This window comes from Pholis gunnellus (genome assembly GCF_910591455.1).
Source record: "Pholis gunnellus genome assembly, chromosome: 21".
In the NCBI taxonomy this organism is placed as follows: Eukaryota; Metazoa; Chordata; class Actinopteri; order Perciformes; family Pholidae; genus Pholis; species Pholis gunnellus.
In genome coordinates this window covers 4,696,878-4,715,951 of record NC_136548.1, presented here as the reverse complement: position 1 = coordinate 4,715,951, position 19,074 = coordinate 4,696,878, and the positions used below count along the sequence as shown (strand labels likewise).

At 43.4% G+C, this 19,074-nt stretch overlaps 1 protein-coding gene across 1 annotated transcript; it reads left to right on the top strand.

Moving 5' to 3' along the window:
* Positions 1-167: 167 nt before the first annotated feature.
* On the top strand, positions 168-5,051 carry LOC306713013 (uncharacterized protein). The gene is made up of 5 exons (XM_079182530.1): positions 168-260; positions 2,481-2,534; positions 3,759-3,866; positions 4,068-4,093; positions 4,278-5,051. Exons 1-5 carry the CDS (start codon positions 200-202, stop codon positions 4,359-4,361), a joined length of 333 nt encoding a protein of 110 aa, XP_079038656.1. The 5' UTR covers positions 168-199; the 3' UTR covers positions 4,362-5,051.
* Positions 5,052-19,074: the final 14,023 nt, after the last annotated feature.

Sequence of the window (19,074 nt, the reverse complement as noted above, 5' to 3'; positions counted from 1 at the left end):
CCCAATAAGTGCGAGGGGCCTTGCATTACAGCAGCTCATATAGGACAGTCAACAAAAGCCAGATCGGCGTGAAATCTTTTCATCAGCAACGCTTTGAAAGCCACAAGCTCAGGAAACTGCTCGTCATTATAGAGGAGAAAAAACAACGAACTCACAGCACTTCAAGAAGTCAGTGAGCTGACCAGAAACGCCACGAGAAATGAGAGCATTTCAGACGTGTGGGTGTTTGTCAGCGCTCATCAGGGCTGTCCTCATCACTGGTGAGTACGATGTGCGCCTGTACGTTGTGAAGATTATATTTCTAAACCTTACACAGATGTGATGATGCGGTGGTGAGGAATTAGATAGTGTGAAGCATGCGGTGTATTGTCCTACAGCGTCCTGTGAGTTTTTTTGTAATTTTTACAATGACGATGGTAAAGACCATTCGATGTCAGCGTGGTCATCTTCACAGTTGTTAGTAATTGGGTATAAACTGCTCTATAAAGCCAAAAGTTAGAAACTTCTTGTTCTCTTTTAGTTCAGACCAACATCTAGAAAAGTATAACTTCTGTGAAAACAGAGAATGAAACTGTAACTACACTATAGTTTATGTATCTTACTTGCACTGCCTTGTCTGCCACAGAGACACAGCCAACTAGACAGCTAAAACAGGTGAGCTAGTTAGTTAGCCGAGGCTAGCCTTAGCTAAAGCCCCAAAAAATAAACTGCAGTTTCAAACTGCAAAATTGTGTAAACTGCTTTTCCCCCTGAACAGCCAAAGGTAGAACGCACTCAGCTACCTCCATTGTTAGGTGTTTGCATGCTATAATTATTTGGGAGTAAAATAATAAGTCCAAAATATGAAGGCATTACAACCTTTCTATTTTTTGCACAGCTTGTCAGCCAGCCTGAACAATTGAATTCCCTTTTTTTCTCCATTTCACTGCTTCTGTTAATGCTCCAAGCTTGTGAAAAGAAGTATAGCTTTTAGTTTTCAAATTGTGTGTGTCTGCCAGTTCCAAAGCACATTGTAGTGCAAGTTGTTTTATTGTCTGAAAACTTGCATACGTATCTTGACTTTGGGCTGTGAGTCGAAGCCCCAGAGTGCTGCCAGACTGCCCATGCCCTCTGCTCGCTGGACATGACACATTATGTAAAAGGTCACGCTCCGGTCACTGGAAACTTTATCTCTCCCAACACTCAGGGCGCGTTAAGCTGAAATTACCATAGACTGATTCACAACACATAGATTGTCCCATGACTAGTCACAGGTTCAATCCCCCAAACAGCCAACACTTTGAACTCCAGTTCTTGACCTTCAGCGAGCTCCTGGTTGTTGTGCAGATCACCGATCCGGAAATGCACGTTTCTGCACCCGAAAATCTCATCAAATCCTACAACATCCTGACCACTGGGAATGGTCATTTGTTGATTGGCTGATTGCCGCTTAACTTTTATTTCTCATTTAAGATTTCACACTCAGCAACAACAGGCCAGCTCCCAGAGCTGCCAGAGGAATGTGACTCGCGGCTGTAAAATGTAAGATAGCCACTTGCTGAGCGTGTATGCTCTGTTTCAGCAAACACTCTGCTCCGCTCTCAGTCACAGTCATGCCCAGCCACCCACAGTACTGCTCCTCTGTCTTTTTGGCATCCAAACAGGAGCAGCTGAGTGTCTGGCTCAATGGCATCTTGGATTTCTCTTTCTACAATTTCAATTTTCCACTTTAGCGGCTAAAAACGCAGAAGCAGACACTTTGGACGTCAGAATGACTGTCGAGGTGCTGTTGTGATCCCGTGGAGCTTGTGTGCACCGAGCCTGAGGAGAAAACATGAACCAGGGGTCGTCTAAAGCCAGTCCGCTTGTCTGATTATAGCCTTTTCAAAGGGGCATTTCAAGACCTTGATTGTAAACACATAATTGCCGCAGTTGCTCACCATGAGCCGACACACTCCTCAATGGACAGTGTAGCTGGTAATCTAAATGTTCACTTTTGTTTTCCAGCGTAAAATAAAGGGCTTTAGACTGAATTCAACTTTTGAAATCTGTTCATCTATTCAGTTTCATCTAAAGTCTGCAATAGGGGTCCAAACTGCAACTCCCGAGTTGTGGAAAGTGAAACGTAACGTTGGGAATTGACACAAAACAAATTAAGGTTCAAAAACCAAGGAAGGAAAAAAAAAAGAATCTTTAGTGTAGCAGGCCCCTTCCATCCCGTATCTATGAGGCTGATGACCGCTGATAACGTCCATTCAGTCGGCCGATTCAAGCGGGTCGCAGCAGCAATGTTTGAAGAGTGCTGCAGATTACTACGGGAGCATGAAAGCTTCTCTTCACCACTGAGCATTGAGCAACTCTTTGTACTGTGCAGAACACTGAAACTCAGCTCGGCATTATCTGATGTCGACATCACCTGTGGTGGTTACCTCCTTCCTGTCTGTGTGAAAAGCATGTTTTTGTGACCTGGATATTAATTCGGCGTGAACAATGTGTTTCAGGGTGCCTGCTGATGAGTGTGAGAGGAGATGGAGCAGACTCTGCAGAGCAACTAGGTGGGTCAACAGGTTACGCACACAGGTTCACAGTTGGTCTATGGCTCCTCACCTTTTGGGCAAGACCACTACAGGGGGTCACAAGATACATTTTAAGGGTCCTGAGATAATGAAAAGGAGACACTTTCCACTAATCTTTGCTCTCTTTTTGGTAAATAAATGGATGATAAGAATTTTAATTAAAAAAAAGGGGGGGGGGGGGGGGGGGAATCAGTCTTCATTACTGGTCACAACCAGTAACGAAGGGGTCACAAAATAGACACCGCTTCTTCTTGGGGCAGCAGTAGCTCAATGCGGGGGGGGACTTGGATCGGAAACCAGAGGGGTCGGCGGTCCAGGTCAGACGAAGTGCGGAGTGTGGACTGGTAGCTTGAGAGGTTCACCAGTTCACCTCCTGGTCTCTACAGAGGAAATCTTTAGCAAAGCACAGAATCAACGAAAACACATAATGCCCCCGACCACGGCTGTCACCGGCGCGGAGGCATGCAAATGTGATTTCCCCTTGAGGCATTAATAAAGCATGTCTTCTTCTTCTTCTTCTTCTTCTTCTTCTTCTTCTTCTTCTTCTTCTCCTCTCTAAGTGGTAACATGCCAATAACATAGAGGACCACTGGATGATAGACACCATAGGCTGCAGCAAAAATAATACCTGTGAAACTTTTAAATGAAAGTTGAGATGGGTTCGTAGTTGTCAAAAACTGGTATTTGCTTCATGTTGTGCAGTCAGTTGTTTTTGTGCTTGTTATGCTTGATGTTGACCTTTTCATGCTCATTGACCTCGGAATCCTGTCAACTTCCAACATCTAAACAATTTTCAAAGCTCCATTGTCTGGAAAGGGGTCACGACTTCATAAACAGGGCTATTTTTATAAGAGCGTTTCAGTGTTTTGTTGAAGAGGGGAGAGTGCTGGCTCATCCTGACCAGCAGTGACCCCCCTCAATGATTCTTACACATTCAGGATTCAAATTGCAGACACTCGTGATGCAATACCATTTTCAGAAAGGAGCCTGATACCATGACTGAAACTTTTACCTTCCATGGAGTAAACAAGTTGTGAAATCTAACATCCCCCCCCCTTCTTTCATACGCACACACACACGCACACACACACACACAAGATGAGCTGGCGTTCCCCGATATGATGTTCTGTTCCATCACAGGTGTTACGTTGCATCTTGTTTGTTGAATGGCCGTGTGATGCCTGCCGGTTCTTTTCCTTCCAGAAATTAAGTATGCTTTGATCGGAGGAGGGATCGGCCTGCTCTTAGCTGCTGGATATATTGTTCTCAAGGTCTGCATCATGAGGAAGGAATTCAGCATAAACAGCACAGGTAAGGGCACGGACTGTGAGATCACATTACAGCCATTTACTATTTCATTTTCTGAACCACTCATTTCTTCCTCTTATATTCGTCCGTTTAGATTCTCCGGAGTTTCTATTTCTTACATGTAAATCAAGTTGTAAAGTCGGACAAAACATGTCTCGGTGCTTTGTATAGTAAATTAACATCAACTGTTCTTCTTCCCTACAGATGAGAGCATGAAGAGACCTTCAGAGGTAAACACTGGTCGACATAATAATTATATACAATCAAAACTAATTTAATTCAACGATGTCCTCCATGAACTACAATATTTCCTGACACAGAAATACACTGTCTAACTTTCTTGCATTTCGTCAATTGATGGAAACACGTTTGCATCAACAGTTACAGGTTCCAATAACCTTTATTTACTCTCAGCCACAGCTCGAAATGCTCGCTTTGAGCCACCTCAGCCAATCAGAGCGTCCCGAGGAGGCGGTTTCCAATGACAAGCAATGTTAAAGGTCAGGCGGAGTGATTTGCAGGATGATCGTGAACCCTGCAGAGGTGGCATCTTGGTGAAAGGTCAACCAGGAGGCCCGTTGTCCCCTCGCGCTTCGGCTCACGACAACCTAAATCTTTGTCATCCTTGTGTTTTAACTTCAATAACATGTATCATTATGGTTTTCACAATACGATTTGTAATATAGCATTTCTATTTGGCTGTGGAGTTGTGTTGTTGGAAAACACATAGAAGGTTTCAGCCATTTAAGAGACTGAACATGTGTTTTGTTTCACTCTTTCTTGGGAAAATCCAACTGCTCCACTGACACACATACTGCGCATGGATTATTTTGCATCACTCAGCAGAAAACCTCTGGACTAATAAGCACTTCACACATTTCCCACAAGGAGGGGACATTTACCTCCAAGAATAAGAAAAAAACCTTTAGTCCAGTTACACATCTGAACACCAGCGGAGCCTTGTAAACAAAGCTTTGTACTTTGATCACTTGTATTTATGTCTGAACATAAAGGGATGGGACATTTAATCACATCTGGATCATAATAATGTGGTCCCAGTTTCCCCTCATGAAGTCCCATATATTAGACATCAAAAATCCTCTCTCCCGTACCATAATCTGAGCTCTTTGGAAGCATTTCTCCCGCTTGCAGGGGTCTTTGTGTTCAAATAAATAGCATGGCACTGTGGGTGTCTGAGTGTTGTTTCTTCCACACCAAGCATTTCATGGATAGATACAGCACCATACTGTTATACATTGTTTTATTAAAATCAGCTTTAGGCTTGCTCGTAACACATTTAAAAAGTAGCAAGTATACAGGAGAGTGCAAACCTGAAGAATCCTCACACTCCAATAACATTTCATTTGTCTTCTGTTTTCTAAACGAGAATATCAATATCCCTTAAAGGACTTCTTGCCAATAGCTTTAAAGCTGAGGTTAAACCTTTGGAAACCATCTTAAACTTTACAGATATAAGTTTAATATGAATATATCGGTATAACTCATTGATCACAGCTGATCACAGATGGATCAGCTGTCAGTCGGCTTTAACAGCTGGAGAGACTTTTGAGAGGTTTGTGTCTGTTCACATGATCACTGTACTTAATAATAGTAACTAATAATACTAATAACTAATAAAGACAGTTATCATCAGTGTAGAGGTGTTGTCTCTCTGTAGTCTGTTAACAAACGGTGTCCTGTGTCCTGTTTATAAGCGCAGGATCGATTTCTACCGGCGGAATGCGATCACACGGATGGCAATCTTGCAACTTTGACTTTGTCCAGCAGTTCTACTTTTCCAAATACTTGCCAAACAAATGACAATTAGCATGTAAGCGTTGTCCTTGAAAGCATGTTAGCATGCTGACGTTAGCATTTAGCCTAAAGCACAGATGCACCAGCCCGCTCTCATTCCCAAGGCATCGATTACAGATACTCTGTCACACCACCAGTGTCTGATACCAACGTACGATACAGACAGGGTTTTCAAGTATACAATGTAAACTTAGCGGCATTGATAGACCCCCACAGAGGAAATGCTCCAGGAGTGTGATGAATAATGGTGGATGGATCAAACCATGTACTGTATAAAATATGGACGTAGTCTCCGTAACGTCACTCAGTTTTCTGAAGCATCGCTGTGAAGCTCAAAGTGGGAGGATCTGACTGTCGCCATCTTGGCAGTGACGATACAGCCTAACTCTTGGTTAATCTAAAAATGGGCAAAGAGGTGGATTGTTGTTTTTATTTTGAATTCAGAATATTAACTACGCAATTACTGCAACTGTAGTAGAATGTCAGTTAGAGTGTGACGCTTAGGGTCGTGACCAAGCGTTGGTATATGATGAGTTGATACGTGTTGGATGTGCCAACAAAGTACAGCCTCACAGAGCTGTGAGCCTGGTTGTGAACTCTTAGTCTTGTTAGTGAGTTTTAAAGTCTTAAATGTGTTTTGGAAGTTGCCGCTCAGGGCAATCACAAATCCCGTTGAGTTCAAGCGCCAAGGAATTTCTGTGCAACTCATCAATGCAGCATCTGTCATAATAAATGTTAACTAATCATTCACTAGTCTCTCCTGATTGAAATGTTCTTCCGAGACCCATCACCAAGCTCTGCTTATTGCTTGAAGGTGACATGTAACACTTTTGACTCTCGTCCACAAAATGGACAAAAGCATTCATAGAAAAATGACAATTATTGGACGTTAGAGTTCCTGGTCTATTAGTTAAAGTATTGCTGACATTGGTCTTACTTTTGCCTTTGTATTGTGCTCACACTATGGCTTATTAATGTGCATGAGAATAATCGTTTTGTTTGCAACAAAGACAATTAGGGACCGGAGTGTAAGAGCCATTATAGATCGTTAAGTTTGTGTTTTATATATATTTATAAAAGTGTGCGTGATGCCCTCTAGAATGTTTACCATAGAATAGAGTTAAGGTAATTGGTCATGTTGTAAAATGTGCGTTGTTGCCCTTTTAAGATAACAGCTCCTCTATTCTTTCCTGCTATTGGATACTTTTTGGTTGACTCCTTTAAGTAGGTTTCAGTGCTAGTTAGGCTTTGATGGAGCAACAATTGTTCTGACCGCAGATTATAGACTTTTTAGTTAGCCAGACGAAGGTTAATGTTTTGGTACTCCAGTTATTGCGTAAGGATTTCGTTTATTTTTTGTTACATGGAATAAAACTACGAGCCTCATCATTGGACAGCTAACAAGAATAGTTCAGCCTGCAAGAGCACGCAAGTGGCACATGGTAGTCTACACGAGTCAGAACCCTTTACATCCTGCAAGAAGTGGCGAAGAAGGACGTAAGATACGCTCCCACTACACCTTGTGTAATACGTCCAACAAATTCAGTATATTATGACAAAAAGTAATAGTAAGTCGAAAAACTCATAAAAACATAGTATAGAGAAAATGGTCTTGTAAAAGGCAATGCATTATATGTCTAGTATAGCCTGTAAAAAAAAAAAGAAATGCATGTATAGTATGTCAAAAAAAGTCAAAGCACTGAAAAAGCAGCCAATCAAATCCCAGGATGCACTTGGTCAGAACCCACTCTCCTCCATCCCTCCCCGGAGAAAAAAGGAAACCAAAATATCAGAACATTTTTTTATTCAAAGTGCCGACAGCCTTGTCGGCCGCGTCGGCTTCGTCCGCGTCGGCCAAGTCCCCAGCGTCGGCCTTGTCGGCTTCGTCGCCCGTGTCGGCCGCGTCAGCATCGTCCGCGTCGCCAGCGTCGGCCGCGTCGCCAGCGTCGGCCACGTCTCCAGCGTCGGCCACGTCTCCAGCGGCGGCCAAGTCGGCTTCGTCGCCCGCGTCAGCATCGTCCGCGTCGCCAGCGTCGGCCACGTCGCCCATGTCGGCCGCGTCCCCAGCGTCGGCCACGTCCCCAGCGTCTCCAGCGTCGGCCACGTCTCCAGCGTCGGCCGCGTCGCCAGCGTCGGCCGCGTCTCCAGCGTCGGCCACGTCTCCAGCGTCGGCCACGTCCCCAGCGTCCAGAGCACCTCCGCCAGCGCCACCGGGGCCTCCGTCGGTGTCGTGGATGTTAAGGCATCAGCTAAAAATAAATATGTTTTACGCCAACATGACACATATTTAACTCTTACAGTGGCCGATGATAAAATACAACTACAACTCAAATCTTATGGACAATGTAGCTTAAACATTTTGTTGGAATCCAAACACCAAAAGCCAGACAGCATTAATGAATAACCAAATTATGACACCAGGAACCTGATCCGTACAGAAACTTGCACTCATGTGAACAGAAATGTTAAGTGTAAGGGCCTTCTTTATGGAGAGGTCATTGGAAGACAAATCTATAGTAAAAAAGTAGTACTAATATTCTTACCTCTTATTTTCCTCTGCAGCAAGTCATCGCTTCCTTCAGTTGAGCCACCAACAGGTAAACAAGAGCCTATGGACACAGAACTTGCTATTTATCACATTTGTTTGGCAGTTTGACGGCACATAAGACAAACCCGTCACTGCTAAATGGAATTTCAAGAATAAAGAAATTAACATAACTAACTTCTGCTTTTCTCATCTACCAATTTATTGAATACAAGCTTCAAACAGAACAAATATAAATACCTTTGGTAAGCCAGACAGTCAGCACACAAATAAACAAGGCCCAAAAAGCTCCCATCGCTTCAGTCACCAACAGAAAATGCTGCCTGTGCCACATGGCAGGTTAAATAACCCTATTGTGCAGGTGTCACAGCTGTTGCTGATCAGCTCTAATTGGATCTCTCTTCAGAGAGTCAGTGCTCGTTGAGATTCAGCCCTTTCCTGTGAATAATGTTATACAATCTATCAGATCATAAAACTCTGAGAATGTTGTATTTATGAATGTTATCACTGTTTTTTGATGTATGTTAAGAAGCAATCATCATTTTAAATACAATCTCACTTTAGGTCCAAACACTGACAATACTCCATAAATGGGGGAAATGGAGAAGATTTCAAAGATACCCCTCCTTTTCAGACAACTAGCAGCAATGAAGGTTGTATTTGGGAGGATAACTACAAAAGATGAACAGCTTCCAACCCAACACACACTCAAGATGTTTTACAAGAAGGAAAAGTGCGGCCAAAACAATTTATTCTGATTTACAGTACTTGCAGTCTTGCACTTTTACCCTACTACATGTATTCAACTTCAATGGTTACTATTTCCTTTTCTGTCACATTAAAAAAGACGCTCTCGCGCCATCAGCCACTGTCATTAGAATGTTTCCTCTGTGGACATCGGATATGTGTAGCTAATTCCATAGCAATCCACCTGATAGTTGTTGAGAGCCACAAAGCTGCTAGCGTGGCTTAAGATATATGTGTTATCAAGAAGATGAAAAGAAGATTTGAAGCTGCAGGCCTTTGAGGTCAGTAAGCACAGTGACACCTGGTGATTTGAAACACATATAGCATCCATTCAAGACTGGAGCCAAACTACAACACTTAAATGTTGACAAAGTGGTAAAAGAAGTCATAAAAAGTGTCTTTATTAGTTATTAGTATTATTAGTTACTATTATTAAGTACAGTGATCATGTGAACAGACACAAACTTCTCAAAAGTCTCTCCAGCTGTTAAAGCCGACTGTGATCCGCCGTCATCAGAAACAGACGTCGCTTCACGTGACGCAACTGAGGAAAGGACGTCTCATGTCTCTTAAAATATATTTCCTTGTTTCCTCTCTCCTCGCATGGTTTCCTTGCGTCTCTCCATGCATCCCTGGTGGGAGGGACTAAGACGCAAGGAAAGGAGCCAAGTGAGGGAGACGGGGATGCAATTAAGAGACTTGGCATGTACCCTTGGGATGTACCCCAGGAAGTGTTTTAACAGTTGACACGCCCCCTCATTGTTCATCAGTTATGTAATTGGATGCTGCAGCTGATCGGACTGATACGATTTTTTTCAACATGTAAACAGTGAAGACTCAAGCTTTATATTTGAGTAGCTTCTGATTCTCCATCTGGTTTAAACATATGTTCATTGTAGAAGGAATATAAAAAAGACTACAAACAACTTTCTTCATTTATAAGAAAGATTTGTCTTTTTATGATCTGATATTTCCCTCAATAACTTGTTAACTTGACTTGTTTTGATGTTATATCATTTAAGAGAAACCATAATCATATTCTGGGTTATAATGACGTCAGTCACAATTTTAAAACGTACAGATGCAAATAAGTCATAAATAAGTCAAAAGCATTCCGTCGGTAGAAATCGATCCTGCGCTTATAAACAGGACACAGGACACAGAGAGAAAGCACCTCTACTCTGACAGTGATGATTACTGTGTCTTTATTAGTTATTAGTATTATTAGTTATTATTAAGTACACTGATCATGTGAGCGGACACAAACTTCTCGAAAGTCTCTCCAGCTGTTAAAGCCAACTGGCAGCAGATCCAGCTGATCAGCGGCCGCCGCAATCAGAAACAGACATCGCTTCACGTGACGCAACTGAGGAAAGGACGTCTCATATCTCCTCGTTTCCTCTCTCCTCGCGTCTCTCCATGCATCCCTAGTGGGAGGGACTAAGTGGGGTGCAAGTGAGGGAAACAGGGATGCAATTAAGAGACTTGGGATGTACCTCATTACACCAGCAAAAGCACGCAAGTAGCACATGGTAGTCTAGGCGAGTCAGAACCCTTTACATCCTGCAAGAAGTGGCGAAGAAGGACGTAAGATACGCTCCCACTACACCTTGTGTAATACGTCCAACAAATTCAGTATATTATGACAAAAAGTAATAGTAAGTCGAAAAACTCATAAAAACATAGTATAGAGAAAATGGTCTTGTAAAAGGCAATGCATTATATGTCTAGTATAGCCTGTAAAAAAAAAAAGAAATGCATGTATAGTATGTCAAAAAAAGTCAAAGCACTGAAAAAACAGCCAATCAAATCCCAGGATGCACTTGGTCAGAACCCACTCTCCTGTTTCCCTCCCCGGAGAAAAAAGGAAACCAAAATATCAGAACATTTTTTTATTCAAAGTGCCGACGGCCTTGTCGGCCGCGTCGGCTTCGTCCGCGTCGGCCAAGTCTCCAGCGTCGGCCTTGTCGGCTTCGTCGCCCGTGTCGGCCGCGTCAGCATCGTCCGCGTCGCCAGCGTCGGCCACGTCTCCAGCGTCGGCCACGTCTCCAGCGTTGGCCACGTCGGCTTCGTCGCCCGTGTCGGCCGCGTCGGCCGCGTCAGCATCGTCCGCGTCGCCAGCGTCGGCCACGTCGCCCATGTCGGCCGCGTCCCCAGCGTCGGCCACGTCCCCAGCGTCGGCCGCGTCGCCAGCGTCGGCCACGTCCCCAGCGTCGGCCGCGTCGCCAGCGTCGGCCACGTCCCCAGCGTCGGCCGCGTCCCCAGCGTCGGCCGCGTCGCCAGCGTCGGCCACGTCTCCAGCGTCGGCCGCGTCGCCAGCGTCGGCCGCGTCTCCAGCGTCGGCCGCGTCGCCAGCGTCGGCCACGTCTCCAGCGTCGGCCACGTCCCCAGCGTCCAGAGCACCTCCGCCAGCGCCACCGGGGCCTCCGTCGGTGTCGTGGATGTTAAGGCATCAGCTAAAAATAAATATGTTTTACGCCAACACAACACATATTTTACTCTTACAGTGGCCGATGATAAAATACAACTACAACTCAAATCTTATGGACAATGTAGCTTAAACATTTTGTTGGAATCCAAACACCAAAAGCCAGACAGCATTAATGAATAACCAAATTATGACACCAGGAACCTGATCCGTACAGAAACTTGCACTCATGTGAACAGAAATGTTAAGTGTAAGGGCCTTCTTTATGGAGACTCATTGGAAGACAAATCTATAGTACAAAAGAAATGTACTAATATTCTTACCTCTCATTTTCCTCGGCAGCAAGTCATTGCTTCCTTCAGTTGAGCCACCAACAGGTAAACAAGAGCCTATGGACACAGAACTTGCCATTTATCACATTTGTTTGGCAGTTTGAGGGCACATAAGACAAACCTGTCACTGCTAAATGGAATTTCAAGAATAAAGAAATTAACATAACTAACTTTTGCTTTTCTCAACTACCAATTTATTGAATACAAGCTTCAAACAAAACAAATATAAATACCTTTGGTAAGCCAGACAGTCAGCACATAAATAAACAAGGCCCAAAAAGCTCCCATCGCTTCAGTCACCAACAGAAAATGCTGCCTGTGCCACATGGCAGGTTAAATAACCCTATTGTGCAGGTGTCACAGCTGTTGCTGATCAGCTCTAATTGGATCTCTCTTCAGAGAGTCAGTGCTCGTTGAGATTCAGCCCTTTCCTGTGAATAATGTTATACAATCTATCAGATCATAAAACTCTGAGAATGTTGTATTTATGAATGTTATCACTGTTTTTTGATGTATGTTAGGAAGCAATCATCATTTTAAATACAATCTCACTTTAGGTCCAATCACTGACAATACTCCATAAATGGGGGAAATGGAAGAAGATTTCAAAGATACCCCTCCTTTTCAGACAACTAGCAGCAATGAAGGTTGTATTTGGGAGGATAACTACAAAAGATGAACAGCTTCCAACCCAACACACACTCAAGATGTTTTACAAGAAGGAAAAGTGCCGCCAAAGCTATTTATTCTGATTTACAGTACTTGCAGTCTTGCACTTTTACCCTACTACATGTATTCAACTTCAATGGTTACTATTTCCTTTTCTGTCACATTAAAAAAGACGCTCTCACGCCATCAGCCACTGTCATTAGAATGTTTCCTCTGTGGACATCGGATATGTGTAGCTAATTCCATAGCAATCCACCTGATAGTTGTTGAGAGCCACAAAGCTGCTAGCGTGGCTTAAGATATATGTGTTATCAAGAAGATGAAAAGAAGATTTGAAGCTGCAGGCCTTTGAGGTCAGTAAGCACAGTGACACCTGGTGATTTGAAACACATATAGCATCCATTCAAGACTGGAGCCAAACTACAACACTTAAATGTTGACAAAGTGGTAAAAGAAGTCATAAAAAGTGTCTTTATTAGTTCTTAGTATTATTAGTTACTATTATTAAGTACAGTGATCATGTGAACAGACACAAACTTCTCAAAAGTCTCTCCAGCTGTTAAAGCCGACTGTGATCCGCCGTCATCAGAAACAGACGTCGCTTCACGTGATGCAACTGAGGAAAGGACGTCTCATATCTCCTCGTTTCCTCTCTCCTCGCGTCTCTCCATGCATCCCTAGTGGGAGGGACTAAGTGGGGTGCAAGTGAGGGAAACGGGGATGCAATTAAGAGACTTGGGATGTACCTCATTACACCAGCAAAAGCACGCAAGTAGCACATGGTTGTGTACGCGAGTCAGAACCCTTTACATCCTGCAAGAAGTGGCGAAGAAGGACGTAAGATACGCTCCCACTACACCTTGTGTAATACGTCCAAAAAAGTCATACTATGTACTAAGTATATTATGACAAAAAGTAATAGTATAGTAAGTCGAAAAACATATAGTATAGAGAAAATGGTCTCGTAAAAAGGCAATGCATTATATGTCTAGTATAGCCTGTAAAAAAAAAAAAAAAAAAATGCATGTATAGTATGTCAAAAAAAGTCAAAGCACTGAAAAAAACATAGCCAATCAAATCCCAGGAAGCACTTGGTCAGAACACACTCCTCCTTCCCTCCCCGGAGAAATAAGGAAACCAAAATATCAGAAAAAAAGTTTTATTCAAAGTGCCATCGGCCTCGTCGCCATCATCGTCGGCGGAGGCGGCTTCGTCGCCATCATCATCATCGGCGGCCTCGTCTCCATCGGCGGCCTCGTCTCCATCGGGGGCCTCGTCTCCATCATTATCATCCACGGCGGCCGCGTCGTCGCCATCATCATCATCGGCGGCCTCGTCTCCATCGGCGGCCTCGTCTCCATCATTATCATCCACGGCGGCGTCGGCGACGGAATCGTCGTCGGCAGGCCCCTCGTCGGGATTGGCGTCCAGAGCGCCTCCGCCAGCGCCACCGGGGCCTCCGTCGGTGGCGTGGATGTTAAGGCATCAGCTAAAAATAAATAGGTTTTACTCCAACACAACACATATTGAACTCTTACAGTGGCCGATGATAAAATACGCAGCAACTGAAATCTTATAGACAATGTAGCTTAAACATTTTGTTATAATCCAAACACCAAAAGCCAGACAGCATTAATGAATAACCAAATTATGACACCAGGAACCTGATCCGTACAGAAACTTGCACTCATGTGAACAGAAATGTTAAGTGTAAGGGCCTTCTTTATGGAGACTCATTGGAAGACAAATCTAAAGTAAAAAAGTAGTACTAATATTCTTACCGCTCATTTTCCTCTGCAGCCAGTCATTGCTTCCTTCAGTTGAGCCACCAACAGGTAAACAAGAGCCTATGGACACAGAACTTGCTATTTATCACATTTGTTTGGCAGTTTGACGGCACATAAGACAAACCCGTCACTGCTAAATGGAATTTCAAGAATAAAGAAATTAACATAACTAACTTTTGCTTTTCTCAACTACCAATTTATTGAATACAAGCTTCAAACAGAACAAATATAAATACCTTTGGTAAGCCAGACAGTCAGCACACAAATAAACAAGGCCCAAAAAGCTCCCATCGCTTCAGTCACCAACAGAAAATGCTGCCTGTGCCACATGGCAGGTTAAATAACCCTATTGTGCAGGTGTCACAGCTGTTGCTGATCAGCTCTAATTGGATCTCTCTTCAGAGAGTCAGTGCTAGTTGAGATTCAGCCCTTTCCTGTGAATAATGTTATACAATCTATCAGATCATAAAACTCTGAGACACACATAAAAAGTGTCTTTATTAGTTATTAGTATTATTAGTTACTATTATTAAGTACAGTGATCATGTGAACAGACACAAACTTCTCAAAAGTCTCTCCAGCTGTTAAAGCCGACTGTGATCCGCCGTCATCAGAAATAGACGTCGCTTCACGTGACGCAACTGAGGAAAGGACGTCTCATGTCTCTTAAAATATATTTCCTTGTTTCCTCTCTCCTCGCATGGTTTCCTTGCGTCTCTCCATGCATCCCTGGTGGGAGGGACTAAGACGCAAGGAAAGGAGCCAAGTGAGGGAGACGGGGATGCAATTAAGAGACTTGGCATGTACCCTTGGGATGTACCCCAGGAAGTGTTTTAACAGCTGACACGCCCCCTCATTGTTCATCAGTTATGTAATTGGATGCTGCAGCTGATCGGACTGATACGATTTTTTTCAACATGTAAACAGTGAAGACTCAAGCTTTATATTTGAGTAGCTTCTGATTCTCCATCTGGTTTAAATATATGTTCATTGTAGAAGGAATATAAAAAAGACTACAAACAACTTTCTTCATTTATAAGAAAGATTTGTCTTTTTATGATCTGATATTTCCCTCAATAACTTGTAATGACTTATAATGACTTGTAATGACTTGTTTTGATGAGTTATATAATTTAAGAGAAACCATAATCATATTCTGGGTTATAATGACGTCACAGTCACAATTTTAAAACGTACAGATGCAAATAAGTCATAAATAAGTCAAACGCATTCCGTCGGTAGAAATCGATCCTGCGCTTATAAACAGGACACAGGACACAGAGAGAAAGCACCTCTACTCTGACAGTGATGATTACTGTGTCTTTATTAGTTATTAGTATTATTAGTTACTATTATTAAGTACAGTGATCATGTGAGCGGACACAAACTTCTCGAAAGTCTCTCCAGCTGTTAAAGCCAACTGGCAGCAGATCCAGCTGATCAGCGGCCGCCGCCATCAGAAACAGACGTCGCTTCACGTGACGCAACTGAGGAAAGGACGTCTCATATCTCTTAAAAACTATCTCCTCGTTTCCTCTCTCCTCGCATGGTTTCCTTGCGTCTCTCCATGCATCCCTAGTGGGAGGGACTAAGTGGGGTGCAAGTGAGGGAAACGGGGATGCAATTAAGAGACTTGGGATGTACCTCATTACACCGCTAGCTCAAATCCCGAACAAAGTAGCCAGAATTTCTTATCAGGAGTTTAATGTGGAGACCAAAAGAGAGCTAAATATAGGAGAGTAAATATAAAACTTATACTTGTTAGGTCTTCATAAAAACAGCTCTATGAATGCTGATATTTTCTGTCTGTTTGATGTGAAAGTACTTTTTCAGAATCTGTCTGAAAGTCAGACAGACAGACAGAAAGTCAGAGAGACAGACAGACAGATTTTTTTGGGGATTTTTAGAAACCTTTATTTTCTTGAAAAAACAAAAAAATCGTTGACATGGCAATAAATTAGAGACAAATCAACAAAACAAAACAAAAACAAATCAAAACTGTTTCTCTTCACAATGTTTTAATTAAAGGAGCGTTGAATATTAGTTCATCTCCAGACACAACATTTTGCTTCATTGTTGCACCGTTTCTCAATGAAATCCTGCATGTTGTTCATACTTTTGTTCATGTTCAGTGTCGGCTCTCTGGTTCAGTTTTCTTTTGTGAAGCACTTTCACACACCCTTTCACTGTGTGGAGGTCCAAGAGTTTAGACTCTGTTTCATTGAATGCGGGTCCTGAGACCCCATTCAGCTCTGGAATAAATCCTAGAACTAGATCTGTAGAGTCAGGAGCTTCCTCTCCTCTGTTCTGCAGCATCTCGACCTCGTCCTCCGTCATTCTCTCCGCCCACCTGCTCAGGATCCTCCTGCTCTGCCGGATGGAATTCAGCCAGAGAAGAGAAGCCACTGCAGGTGCGTCTCCCAGTCCAGGAACAGCTACATCCACCACTGCCCTCAGGGTGGTGTTCCCAGAGGAGCACAGCATGCTGCTCAGACCTGGAGTCGTGCCGTCCTGGATGTCCATCCTGGCTCTGTTCACCAGCGGTTCCTGAAGTAGCCAGTGTAGTGAGCACGTGGGCTCCGGTCTCTTTACATTTAAAATGGTTAAAACTTGTCTTTGACTTGCACTTAGACTGTGAGGCCTTGTTCTCAATTAACTCCATCATTGTTCAGCTCTTTCTTTATCTTCTGAACTATTTGTTTGTCTGTAGCCTTCCTGCTTTGTGAGACCTCTGTTTTTACTGCTCATATGTGGTCTGACAGAGTTGGAGAACTTTTTTTTGTCAGAGAAGTAGTCCTCCACTTTAGCTCATTTTACATCTTTACTTCTCAGCAGATAACTTGTTATTTCCTCCACACTGTAGCCTCTAGAGCTCCTACAGCTGCCAGCACTGTATTCAGAGGACTCACTGTCAGCAGCAGCGTCCTCCTCCAGACTGGACGACTAAAACCTCTCCAACTTTGTCCTGCTTCACTTTATCAAAGCCACAATTTTTTTTAGAGACTGCTGACATGTGCTATGATTTGGGAGAGAGAGAGACACACACAGACAGACAGAGAGAGAGACAGACAGACAGACAGACAAACAGAGAGAGAGAGAGAAAGACGGACAGAGACAGACAGAGAGACAGACAGAGACAAAGAGACAAACAGAGAAAGACAGACACAGAGAGAGATAGTTTCCACTGTTCCAAATGACAATTTTGCTTGACCTCACCTGACCTCTCTGTACTAAAACCTATTTAACTTTGAACTGCTTCACTTTATCAAAGCCACATTTTTTTAGAGACTGCTGACATGAGGCTATGATTTGGGAGAGAGAGAGACAAACAGACAGACAGACAGAGAGAGAGACAGACAGACAGACAGACAGAGAGAGAGACAGACAGACATAAAGAGAGACAGAGACAGACAGACACAGAGAGAGAGAGAGACACAGACAGTCAGACAGTCAGACAGATAGACGAAGAGAGAGAGAGACAGAAAGACAGACATACAGACAGACAGACAGAGAGAGAGACAGACATACAGACAGACAGAGAGAGAGACAGACAGAAACAGACAGACACACAGAGAGACAGAGTAAGAAAGACAGAGAGAGACAAACAGACAGAGTAAGACAGAGAGAGAGCGAGAGACAGACAGACAGACAGACAGACATAAAGACAGAGAGAGAGAGAGACAGACAGATTGACAGACAGACACAGAGAGAGAGAGAGACATAAAAGACATAAAGACAGAGAGAGAGAGACACAGACAGACAGATAGACGGACAATAAAGAGAGAGAGAGACACAGAGAGAGGCAGACAGACAGACAGATAGATAGACAGAGAGAGAGAGACAGAGACACAGACAGAGAAACAGAGTAAGACAGACAGAGAGAGATAGAGACAGACAGATAGACAGACAGAGAGAGAGAGAGAGACAGAGAGAGACAGACAGACATAAAGAGAGACAGAGACAGACAGGCAGAAAAAGACAGGCAGACAGACTGACAGAGAGAGAGAGAGAGACACACAGACAGACAGACATAAAGGACATAAAGACAAACAGAAAGACACACAGATAGACAGACAAACAGACATAAAGACAGAGAGAGAGAGACACAGACAGACAGACAGACAGACAGATAGAGAAAGAGACAGACAGACATAAAGACAGAGAGAAACACAGACAGACAGATAGACGGACAATAAAGTCAGAGAGAGAGACAGAGAAAGGCAGACAGACAGACAGACAGACAGATAGACAGACAGACAGAGAGAGAGACAGACAGAGAGAAACAATGACAGACAGATAGACAGACATAGAGACAGAGAGACAGAGAGAGAGACAGACAGACATAAAGAGAGACAGAGACAGCCAGACACAGACAGAGAGAGAGATATAAAGCACATAAAGACAGACAGAGAGACACAGACAGACAGACAGACAGATAAATAGAGACAGACAGACAGACAAACAGAGAGAGAGATACAGACAGAGAGAGAGAGACAGACAGATAGACAGACAGAGAAACAGACAGACATAAAGACAGACAAACAGAGAAAGACAGACACAGAGAGATAGTTTCCACTGTTCCAAATGACAATTTTGCTTGACCTCACCTGACCTCTCTGTACTAAAACCTATTTAACTTTGAACTGCTTCACTTTATCAAAGCCACATTTTTTTAGAGACTGCTGACATGAGGCTATGATTTGGGAGAGAGAGAGACAAACAGACAGACAGACAGACAGAGAGAGAGACAGACAGACATAAAGACAGAGAGAAACAGAGACAGACATAAAGACAGAGAGACACAGACAGACACAGACAGACAGACAGACAGACAGACAGACGAAGAGAGAGAGAGACAGAAAGACTGACAGAGAGACAGACAGATAGA

What these genes read in the sequence shown, in the direction of transcription:
- LOC306713013 (XM_079182530.1), top strand. Translation starts at nt 200, where the DNA reads ATGAGAGCATTTCAGACGTGTGGGTGTTTGTCAGCGCTCATCAGGGCT. An exon ending in CAGGGCTGTCCTCATCACTG is followed by an intron (nt 261 to 2,480) that starts GTGAGTACGATG and finishes AATGTGTTTCAG; the next exon opens with GGTGCCTGCTGATGAGTGTG. An exon ending in GCATGAAGAGACCTTCAGAG is followed by an intron (nt 4,094 to 4,277) that starts GTAAACACTGGT and finishes ATTTACTCTCAG; the next exon opens with CCACAGCTCGAAATGCTCGC.